The sequence below is a fragment of the Sprattus sprattus genome (assembly GCF_963457725.1).
Source record: "Sprattus sprattus genome assembly, chromosome: 5".
Lineage (NCBI taxonomy): Eukaryota > Metazoa > Chordata > Actinopteri > Clupeiformes > Clupeidae > Sprattus > Sprattus sprattus.
The window spans coordinates 4,317,085-4,329,228 of NC_137924.1; the positions used below are offsets into that span (position 1 = coordinate 4,317,085).

Here is a 12,144-nt window from a genome sequence, read left to right on the forward strand (position 1 = left end):
CTACAAAACTAATGAACTACAACAAAACTAATTCAACTAGGTCTGGGGGTGTCCGACACAAGGGTGGGTCAACACACACAGTTCCCATCTAAAGGGATTTTTTTGTAACTTTTTGGAACTTAAATAAATAGATTTTTTTATAAAAAAAAATAAAGGGACTTAGTGATTTAGTATAAAATATTTTGTCCATCTCTGCTGTGTGTTGGCATTGAAAAGGGCAGGAGTGTGTAGAATTACAATTTAGCTGATTGTGAAGGCGTATGTGTGTGTGTGTGGCTTTGGTCGAGGCATGAGGAAATGTGAAAAACAGTGCAGTGACCACGTACGCATATGGTGACGATCATGTGCTAAATGCTGAAGTATCAAAGAGGGAGAACTACGCCGACAGCATGCAGATTTAGCGGATTGTGATGCGTACGGCCTATGTGTGTTTGTGTGTGTGTGGCTTTGGTCGAGGCATAAGGGAAATGTGAAACAGTACAGTGACCACGTTCACATATGGTGACAATAATGTGCTACATGCAGAAGTAACAAAAGTATCAAAAGACGGAACACTGTGCCGACAGCATGAGAAATGAGAGCGAAAGAGAGAAGTATACGCACTTATTTTGTGATCACGGCGGCCTCAGGCCAGGCCTGGGCCTCGGAAATTCGGCAGAGATAAAATACCCCTGGAAAGAGAGATTACCCCCCCCCCCCCTCCCCCCCTCCCCCCCCTGACAGGAAGTGTTTGCTGGTGGTTTAGCCTGTGTATTGTGAGCACGCTCAGTTTGTGTAAAAAAGGCTCTGGGCTTATTTGCCATTTAATATATTCTTTATCCTTTTCATGACTAAGGACTCTTAATTTGTTATAGGCAGCACCAATGTCATGCTTGAGATAAGAATGCACATTGTTTTATTTTACTGTGTCGCGCTATTGAAGCAGCAATTCCATGCCTCTCATGTGTTGAGACCTAGAAACTCTTTAGTTCGACGTGTGCGTCCATGAAAGCTAACCACACTGTAACTAAACCTAATATGTGTATCTCACATATATTCCACACTGGTGGCTTGCAACATACTGAGGATCTCTGTTAGAGAATTCCTGTATTCCTGATTCGCCTTTATTACAAAGTGGTTGACTCAGACTTTGCCTCATCATTGCCTTATCTCCAACATGCACCTCCCTTGCCCTAAACACCCTGGCCTTGAAGCAGTGTTCTGGCCGACACTCAAGATTGTGTCCTGTGATAAAATAAGAACAGCCCCTATAACAGTCCTACCCTACCTATATAGCTCTACCAATATACTTACCCTCACCCACAGTTGGTCTCCAGGCAACCGTCCATATCAGGTGACCTGCAGGAACATAACTAACACCCCTGATAGAAGCATCCTCTGTCTCAGTGATCATCTGTCATAGGCCTCTTATATTATCTTAAATTTGTCTTTTGAAGCGCAGAGAAACTTACCTCAGGGAAGTACTTATACACCATGCACATTATGTAAATGTAGAATGTAGAATTATTTGTTTTACTTAATCTTTTATTTACTTTATTGTATTCTTGGTTTAGACAGAGCTGTTTATGAACTGTAGCGTTTTGTGATACGTGTGTTACATTCTGTGGGTCCCTTGTAATTACCCTCATCTTCAAATATTTAATTTAATAAAGATTTAACTTGTTAACAATATGCTGCTGATGCCACAGTTAAACATAATTCTCTCAGAAATCATCTGATATGCCTATGCACGTATATGTACTGAACAAGCACATCTAGATATGACACACTATGTGACACACTATCAATGTATGTGTACTGAACAGAAAGTTAAAATAGAAAACAACGTTCCTGAACATGCTGCATAGCCAGAGAAGCAGCATAGGTTATCCTTCAAAGCCACACACACACACACACACTCATAGGCCGTATGTTTCACAGAGTGAGAAGTAAAGGCATCCATCTTGTGATCATGGTGGCCCTGGGGCAGGTCTGGGCCTCTGAAAGAGACGCTGCATCAAGTTCAGCAAAAATGTAATTCCCCTGGAATCTGATCCTGACACCTAACACGTTCAGTGGAATGCTTGTCTGATGTGCTGTGAGAGTTCTGGTATCAGACACAGACTCAATCTTTTCCTAAAATCCTACCCCCTTAAGTTCAGGGTTAAGGTTTCAGTGTGACGGAAGGTGCTGTTCCCTTCCCAACCTAGTGTGTCACGGTAGCTAGGTGCTTGCACTGCTGCCTCACGGCAAGAAGTTCATGGGTTTGATTCCCGCATGAGGAGCCGTTGACCTCCCCAGTCCTCCCCAGACCTCAGTTGGGCATCTCCCGGGCCTTTCTGTGTGGAGTTTGCATGTTCTCCCCGTGTTCACAAAAGGTTTCCTCCACTAAGAACCCCAACAGAAAAAACATGCAAAAAAAACAGAACACTTCTGTCCTGACACTCCTGTCCTGACCATGATGGACGGTTCACTTGGTCCCCGGGCGCTGCGCCACTGCTACTGGAGGGTCCTGGAGGAAGGACGATCTGGGATGGGTTAAAAGCAGAGAGTGACTTCACCGTGACTTCAGGCCTGTGTGTGTGTCCTGTGTCGCCTTCATATATGCACGTTTGTGTTCCAGTGTGTCGTGTGCCATTAAAACTTGACAATTTTTATTAGTATTATACTCTAGGGGTCTCTAGTTACCTAATTTTTTTACCTCCTAGTTTTTCCAAAACTAAAAATACTAGTTATACTGACTGACAATAAGAGGTTTGTTACAAGTGCACAGGCATCCTCTCACCTCAGAGGCCCCAGTATAATAACTCAATCATGACATGGCGATAAGAAACAAACACGTGACCGGCAAACAGGAACACTGAGGACCCCACATGGTCAAAAAGGGGTATTACAGTCCAGCAAATCCTGACTTCATCAGGGGGAACCAGCTGGCTACACTGTGACATCATCAGGGGGAAACAGCTGGCTACAATGTGACATCATCAGGGGGAAACAGCTGGCTACAATGTGACATCATCAGGGGGAAACAGCTGGCTACACTGTGACATCATCAGGGGGAATCAGCTGGCTACACTGTGACATCATCAGGGGGAATCAGCTGGCTACACTGTGACATCATCAGGGGGAATCAGCTGGCTACACTGTGACATCATCAGGGGGAATCAGCTGGCTACACTGTGACATCATGCCTCTTCTGGCCCTCACAACCTACACTGAATGGGTCAACCATGGCCTAATGTCTGTGTTGTTCTGTCAATTTACACATTTCTCATTAACAGTTCTTTTTAAAAGTGAATTAATAGTCTATTTTCATGGCTTGCTTACAGTGTTGGAGAGTAGGGGACTTTGTTATAAACTAGTTTAGCTAGCTTGCTGGCTGGTTCAACTACATTCATATTTACATAGTGATTCAGGTAGATTCATCTTTTTTTTTTTTTACATGTTTTGTGTAGTTAACTGCTGAAACCACAAGCCATTTTTATTGAACCATTGCTTCTCTAATTCAACCCCCCTTGTACAGCCCTGCACCCTCTAGTCCTGATGAAAAGACATGCCCATGCACTCGTTAGGCGGCCAACCACACTCTTGACCTTTGAGTAGTGTGTGTGCAAAAGGGTCACCATCACACACTTGACCTTTGAGTAGTGTGTGTGCAAAAGGGCGGGCGTTGCTCGGTGCTCATGCATCAGCATAGTCATCATGGATTCGCTCATTCCAAACGGTGAGTGTTGAAAATAAATATAATTAAAAAGCCAATCATAATTTGCATGTCTTACTGTCCTATTTATGGTGATGTAGATTACAGTTTTAGTTACTGTAAAAGAAAAAGGAGTGAGTTCATATTTTCCATAATAATGTCTACGTGATTCATTCAGTGTGTAAAGCATGTTGGCTATTGACCTCTACAGACCAAACTGACATACACTGATAATGCAAAAGTTACAAATTGTGCAAAAACTAAAAATTCTACAACAGCCTAGTCTGCCAATCGATGGAAAATGATTCCAATAAAGTCATCCACAGAACATTATTCACACAGTTCAGCAACACTGAGCTGAACACACTTCAAAAACTACATTAGTTCCACCCACAAATGTTGAGCAACGTGACAGAACTCAAAAACATGGTATGCCAACAACAACAAGACCATTACATTTAACAGTAACATTAATCTTGCATTTTTTGGCCATTTTTCCCTAAAATTGCATACCCAAATTTGCAAAGGCCCATTTTTCAGTCTTATTTGATGGTGGCAGATTGCATAAGTCATGTTATATAAAGAATTACCACCTTAAATGCTATCTGAAATATTTGAAAGACATTGATAACCTTCCCAAAATGTATGTGCTCTTTCATATTATTTTTCCTTTTAGATCTAGATTTCTCTGGATGCAAGTGGGGGATTGAACTGTACGGGTCAGGTTTTTACAATGGCCACAAGGGTGCACCATCACCTGACAAAATGTGGAACTCAAATGTCATCCCAATCAAAAAGCTATTCAAGTTCGAACAGAGTAGGCAAATGTTTGTTATTTTTAATATGTATTTTCCATAAGTGTCATTTTCTATGTGGGTAGTTGGCTGGCTAGTTTTAGAACATAACTCCTTATTGCTCCTTTAATTAAATGGGAGTGGCTGAAAGTTTCTGTTTGTCTCTCTGCACTTTGCTGAAATACAATATTTTATTAAAGGATGCTGTCTCTGTAAACTTAATTAACCTGACTTCACTCAATTTAGGAATTCAGTCTTAAGTCCCTGTTATTGAAATGCTATATTGCTAACCCAGGGTAATTTCTTTTGGATGCCGAAAATCTGTTATGGTGAATGTCCCTCATACTGATTATTAACTGGTTTGTTCTATGAATAGTGTCATTCAGAATATTGTCATGGTCTTTTTCTAGACTTTGGCTTATCCCACGGGCACAACATAGTTCTGGAGACTAACTCGGAAACTACAGTGCTGTTACAGGCTTACCAGCATGTAAGACGGAACTGGTTCAGGGACCGAGTGCCAGGCTGCAGTATAACTAATCGGTCCAATGCAGAGGCTGGATAGCAATCCAGCAATCCTGTACAATACAGTGTGTCAGAGCATCAAAATATATTTGTCAGGTGCAAGTTACACATTCAGACTAGGCTAAAGAGAATAATCTAATAATAAATAATACATCTAAACATAGCACAAAAAGTAAGGACATTTGTGTTTGGTAGATTATTCCTTTATTGTAACAATGCTTCTTGGCAATAAATCTTATACTGTTGGAAAGCCTGTTTATCTCCCTTTTAAACGGTGCCACATTTGTAAGGAACATGGATTTGGGGGATGAGCAGCAGAGCTGAGTATGTGGGTTGCTCCCATGAAAAATGTGGCCTCTCTCGCCTCTCAAAGCAGTGTAGTTTGCAGTCTTGTCTGCAGTCCTCTGAGCTTGACCTTGCCTTTTATCTCCATAACTTCAACTTGTTTATCTAGCTCACAGGCTTCTGATGATGACTAGTGCTGTTTCCCTGAGCTTCAAAAATAAATGAAAGATAATATGAAAGGCTCTGACGGACCAAGCCTCGGTTGCCGTCAAAAGATGTGGGTTTACTCAGAGACAGAGTAAGGGTTCAAATATAAGTTTTATTATGCTTCCAAATATTCTGGAGAACTGCTAAGCCTCTCAATAAGTAGAGGACAAAGGGCAGCATTCTCCAGGAATATCACCTGCTAAGCCTCTAAATGTAGTAGAGGGGACAAAAATAAGCAGTCAAAAAAGGTCCACATGCCTGAAAAGACTAGACTAACCAAACTAGACAGAACAATGAAATATATATACACATGGTGGTCAGCAGCATTCCCACACACAAGGGTAGACATAAAAACAAACAATACAACAATGACAAAACAGACCCCGAGACATCAACATAGTATCTCTTCACTATCAATAAAATAAATAGCAATAAATAAATAATGTCTCAAAGGTTTGTTAAAAAACACCTTATCCAAGCGGTCTGGCCCAGACCATTTTGAGTGTCCCCTCTGCCAGTCTAGGCAATTTGCAGTTCAATGGGGTAGGAGCCAAATGTAATCAGTTATATGAGTGTTTGTGTGTGCTTGTGTGCGTAAAACTGTTTGGGTGCGCTAGTGGTCTCAAACATCGGGCAGAAGTGTGCGGTTCATGTGCGGTCACACCACTACCGTCAGAGAGGCAAAATGTAAAATATAAATGTAAATATAGGTCAGATCATTGAGACAGAGCATGCTGCTACGTAAGACGCATACTGAGACAGTTATTTTGTGATGGGGTTGGCTCTTGGCCTATAGCATCTCAACCTACATTGCTTGGTAGGATGACCAAGTCTCTGTCTGTCTCCACATGGTAACAACAACAACAGCACATAAAATAAAAGATAAAGTACGTAAATAATTAAGAACTCCCCTTATATCAAATCTAAAGAATGACCAACTCTCTCTCTGTCTCCACTGTGCCAAGCACGTGTGTGTGTGTGTGTGTGTGTGTGTGTGTGTGTGTGTGTGTGTGTGTGTGTGTGTGTGTGTGTGTGTGTGTGTGTGTGTGTGAGTGTGTGTGTGTGTGTGTGTGTGTGTGTGTGTGTGTGTGTGTGTGTGTGTGTGTGAGAGTGTGTGTGTGTGTGTGTGTGTGTGTGTGTGTGTGTGTGTGTGTGTGTGTGTGATCTCAACCTACAGAATGACCAACTCTCTGTCTGTCTCCACTGTGCCAAGCACACGCATGTGTGTGTTTGTGTGTTTGTGTGTGTGATCTGAATCTACAGGATGACCAACTCTCTGTCTGCCTCCACTGTGCCAATCACGGGGTAAATCTTCTCAGAGTTGCCAAACTCAGCCAGGAAGGTGTAAATGTGTCTCCTCTGCTTTGCATCAAAGAATCTGACCTGTCTGCCCTCCATGTCCAGATACACTCCTACTCTTCTGGGGATTGGCTGGTTTAATTTGGTGACGGGGTCAGTGAGGGCAATTAGTCTGCCTAGTTGGAGACGGAGGGTCCAGTACCCTGAGGTGGTGGTGAGTTTGGTAAAGCCATGTCTGGGTGCCGACTCCTTTACTACACCTATCCTCCAATCAGAGCTCTCCCTCATATCCACCTCCCAGTAATACCTGCCTGAGATAAAGCCCTGTGTTCCCTGGATGCAGGACCAGCCGTCATACTTGTGAGGGGCCTGCTGGAACCAAGCATGTTGTTTTCCTTTGCTCTCCTTAATGGTGAGTGACCTTATTCGCCTTCTGTCAGCAGAGATCCTGAGAGTGGGATTTGCTGTCTTTAGGTCCAAAGTGATCTTAACTGAAGGAAAGGGGGACGAACATTTTGATTATGTGTATGCAGCCATATTTCATAACAACAGGAGACATAAAAGTCACTGTCACTATATCCATAGCCAACATAGAAATGGGTTCACATTAGATTTGAATATTGATTCTTAGCAGCAATGTCTTACCTGTTGATTTAGTCATTGACCGCCATTCTAAAAAAACAGAGAGGCCTAGTTTTACCATAGTAATATGAGTGACATTGTTGTTATAATGTTGTTGAGAAACACTGCAATTCATATTAAACATAACTATATTTCAACTATAATAATTAGCAGCACAAAAGCAGGATGGACACAGTGCACTCTGTCTTTTTAGATTTAATGAAGAGCAAGCCTACCTGGGTTAAGGACTTTTCCTGGAACAAAAGAGAAAAAAAATAATCTCTGAGATGTGATATCAAAAGGAATCAGACCAAATTGCCCAGAATTACCCCCAGGAAAAAGCCTAGACCTACCAGTAGCACTGCACACGTGTGAGGGCTGTACAGTCTCAGCCTCCTGTTTCAGCCCTTTTCTCTCCATCCCTCCATCCTCCTCAACCCTCTCTCTGGAAAGGACAGATGGCTTTGCAAGCTGTGAGCAGAGAAATACAGGATTGGGGCTGGTTAGATGACTAAGGTCATTGAGACGGTGTTCTTCTCTGAATCACTCATGCATTTACATTCCTTTTCTGCATCTATCACTCATCCACATTCTCTAGTCTCGGGGCTGGTTAGATGGCGGAGGTCATCGAGACTCTGTTCTGATTTACATCTCTCACTCATCCACATTCCTTGTCTGCATTAACATTCTTTAGTTTCGGGCCTGATTGGATGACTATGATAATTGAGACTGGGTTATTTTCTGTATCTGTCACGCATCTACATTCTTTAGTTCATTACCTGCACCACTCCATGAATCAGAGAGGTGTGTCCTGGAACAAGTTTAGACACGCCCAGGGGGGAGCCATCTGACACATGCAGGCTGCTGTGCTCCTGCCAAAACAATAATACAATAGAAGGACACGGTAGAGCATACTTGTTACAAATGTCATAAAATTATCTATCTATCGTTATCTTGTTATTTGTCAATAGTATTAAACAACAACATCCAACACTGCCTACCTTAGACAAACTGTGATAAAAAAGTGTTATCCCTTCCATCGCCTAAGGAAAGCAAAGAAAGATATAAACACCATAATCCTTAATGTGCACACAAAATTACTTTTCAGATGGGTGTGTCTCAACGTACAACATGAACATCTTACCTTGAGTAAGCTAAAATCTGGTCTGAAAATGGGTTGTGAGCAGCATTTTCGTTGAGCTCTCTCCTTTTTAATTTCATAATCACTGAGGTTACCACAACTCTGTGAGACTGCAAATGTTTCTGCAACAGAGGAAGCAGAACTGACATTGACTGGGAACTAACTGTAAAGCATGGCAAGAACATTTGATAGCCGCTCTGGGATAAAAATACATGTTCTGCCCTCTGATTTATTTAGGTTAGCAAAAAAGGTTGATATATACGTGGCTTGCAGTAATTCAACATAATTCATGCTACAATATATAACTGGTATAGAGAGACGCACACACTATAATAGTTCTGTTGAAATGATGATGGATTTTTACTTTGAAATGAAAATCTGCTTTGTTGCATGGGATAAGGAGTGTTGCAGCAGTAAAGAATATATGAATAGTTACCTAGATGTCTTTATAACTATGAACACTTTGTGATATTTCGTTGATCTGAGCTTGGATAAAATGTATAGGTTTGAGAAAAATATTCTGTTTGGTTCAATTTCGATACGTTTTAGGTTTTTGATTGGTTCAACTAAGATACATTTTGAGTTTTTGATTGGAAAAGCATAGTTACGAAACATACCATTCAAAAAGTGCATTGTTTTTTTTGGCTAAGCTGCTCCATGGACCACCAGTCAGATTGAATGAAAAGTCTGCGAGATTGAATAACCTTCAGTTCATCGCATTCGGTCTTCTGACTCTCATTGAAGTATCAACTCTAAGATTTGAAGAGGTTGTTTTGCTACACCTTCTAAGTCTTTTCTGAATCTTGAATATAACCGTTTCACTCATAATTTTTCACGTGACATATTGGGAGACAGCAATAAAGGAGCCTGCTTTGTGATTGTAACAACGGAGTTTAGCTGACTGCTTAAGCATTACCGCACTGGTTGTGTAGAACCATGCGATACATTTTGACCTCAACAAATAATTTTCAATCCATGTCTACATTTTGCATTGAAGCCGGTGTCAAAGCCTCTGATAAAATATCTCTCAGATGTATGTGAAACACTTTTCCCTAATTTAAAAGTAAACTTATATTTAATTTAAAACGTGTATGGCTACAATTAACTCACTCTGTTTTGATGAGTTCATTTCCTTTAAGTTTCCTTCAACAGCCTGGTCTGCTCAGCGAAGGGGAATTAGTCCAAAAAGTCATGTCCCATAATCCACAGAACATCATTCACACAGTTCAGAACAGAAAGCTAAAATAGAAAACAACGTTCCTGAACATGCTGCATAGCCATAAAGCAGCATAGTTTCTCTTTCAAACAGAGAACGACCTACTGATTGGTTGCCTGCCCATTGTTGCTGTCAGTTACCACACCCACTGACAGGAAGTGCCTGTGTACTGTGAGCACGCTCAGTTGGTCTCCAGGCAACCGTGCATATCAGACGACCTGTTCTCTGCAAGGACAGGAAAATCAGACGTTCAAGTTCATTCAGGGCAGTGTTGTGTATCTCATCTAATTTTTGTCTCAACTGTTTATTCCAAGGACATTTAGGACAAATATCTACAAAACTAATGAACTACAACAAAACTAATTCAACTAGGTCTGGGGGTGTCCGACACAAGAGTTGGGTCAACACACACAGTTCCCATCTAAAGGGATTTTTTTGTAACTTTTTGGAACTTAAATAAATAGATTTTTTTTATAAAAAAAAATAAAGGGACTTAGTGATTTAGTATAAAATATTTTGTCCATCTCTGCTGTGTGTTGGCATTGAAAAGGGCAGGAGTGTGTAGAATTACAATTTAGCTGATTGTGAAGGCGTATGTGTGTGTGTGTGGCTTTGGTCGAGGCATGAGGAAATGTGAAACAGTGCAGTGACCACGTACGCATATGGTGACGATCATGTGCTAAATGCTGAAGTATCAAAGAGGGAGAACTACGCCGACAGCATGCAGATTTAGCGGATTGTGATGCGTACGGCCTATGTGTGTTTGTGTGTGTGTGGCTTTGGTCGAGGCATAAGGGAAATGTGAAACAGTACAGTGACCACGTTCACATATGGTGACAATAATGTGCTACATGCAGAAGTAACAAAAGTATCAAAAGACGGAACACTGTGCCGACAGCATGAGAAATGAGAGCGAAAGAGAGAAGTATACGCACTTATTTTGTGATCACGGCGGCCTCAGGCCAGGCCTGGGCCTCTGAAATTCGGCAGAGATAAAATACCCCTGGAAAGAGAGATTACCCCCCCCCCCCCCCCCCCCCCTCCCCCCCCTGACAGGAAGTGTCTGCTGGTGGTTTAGCCTGTGTATTGTGAGCACGCTCAGTTTGTGTAAAAAAGGCTCTGGGCTTATTTGCCATTTAATATATTCTTTATCCTTTTCATGACTAAGGACTCTTAATTTGTTATAGGCAGCACCAATGTCATGCTTGAGATAAGAATGCACATTGTTTTATTTTACTGTGTCGCGCTATTGAAGCAGCAATTCCATGCCTCTCATGTGTTGAGACCTAGAAACTCTTTAGTTCGACGTGTGCGTCCATGAAAGCTAACCACACTGTAACTAAACCTAATATGTGTATCTCACATATATTCCACACTGGTGGCTTGCAACATACTGAGGATCTCTGTTAGAGAATTCCTGTATTCCTGATTCGCCTTTATTACAAAGTGGTTGACTCAGACTTTGCCTCATCATTGCCTTATCTCCAACATGCACCTCCCTTGCCCTAAACATCCTGGCCTTGAAGCAGTGTTCTGGCCGACACTCAAGATTGTGTCCTGTGATAAAATAAGAACAGCCCCTATAACAGTCCTACCCTACCTATATAGCTCTACCAATATACTTACCCTCACCCACAGTTGGTCTCCAGGCAACCGTCCATATCAGGTGACCTGCAGGAACATAACTAACACCCCTGATAGAAGCATCCTCTGTCTCAGTGATCATCTGTCATAGGCCTCTTATATTATCTTTAATTTGTCTTTTGAAGCGCAGAGAAACTTACCTCAGGGAAGTACTTATACACCATGCACATTATGTAAATGTAGAATGTAGAATTATTTGTTTTACTTAATCTTTTATTTACTTTATTGTATTCTTGGTTTAGACAGAGCTGTTTATGAACTGTAGCGTTTTGTGATACGTGTGTGAGTGTCAGTCATTCTAGATACGTTCTGTTTTGAAACATGTTGAAACCTTGTCAGACCAAAGTCTGACCTTCTCACGGATGCTGTGTGCTTCTGTGCTTAAACACTACAGCTCAAATAACACACACACACACACACACACACACACACACACACACACACACACACACACACACACTCAGAAAGACACACACAAACACAGACACACACACACACACACACACAGATAATACTATGTAAATAAGACATTCTGAAACTAAAAATGAATGCTTGCACAAGGCGAATAAACATTCTGTGGGTCCCTTGTAATTACCCTCATCTTCAAATATTTAATATAATAAAGATTTAACTTGTTAACAATATGCTGCTGAGGCCACAGTTAAACATAATTCTCTCAGAAATCATCTGATATGCCTATGCACGTATATGTACTGAACAATCACATCTAGAT

At 41.4% G+C, this 12,144-nt stretch overlaps 1 protein-coding gene across 1 annotated transcript; it reads right to left on the reverse strand.

Moving 5' to 3' along the window:
* Positions 1–5,249: 5,249 nt before the first annotated feature.
* On the reverse strand, positions 5,250–9,801 carry LOC308365024 (butyrophilin subfamily 3 member A1-like). The gene is made up of 8 exons (XM_080838338.1): positions 9,662–9,801; positions 8,555–8,673; positions 8,412–8,453; positions 8,190–8,282; positions 7,764–7,881; positions 7,647–7,664; positions 7,435–7,461; positions 5,250–7,280 (listed from the first exon to the last, which is right to left on the reverse strand). The coding sequence occupies exons 1-8, from the start codon at positions 9,678–9,680 to the stop codon at positions 6,748–6,750; spliced, it is 969 nt and encodes a 322-aa protein (XP_080694464.1). The 5' UTR covers positions 9,681–9,801; the 3' UTR covers positions 5,250–6,747.
* Between the last annotated feature and the right edge of the window lie 2,343 nt (positions 9,802–12,144).

Bases quoted from the DNA above. Each gene is read 5' to 3' on its own strand.
- LOC308365024 (XM_080838338.1), bottom strand. The intron at 8,283-8,411 runs GTAGGCAGTGTT...TTGTTTTGGCAG, and splicing joins TTTATCACAGTTTGTCTAAG to GAGCACAGCAGCCTGCATGT. The intron at 7,882-8,189 runs GTAATGAACTAA...CTCTGCTCACAG, and splicing joins TGATTCATGGAGTGGTGCAG to CTTGCAAAGCCATCTGTCCT.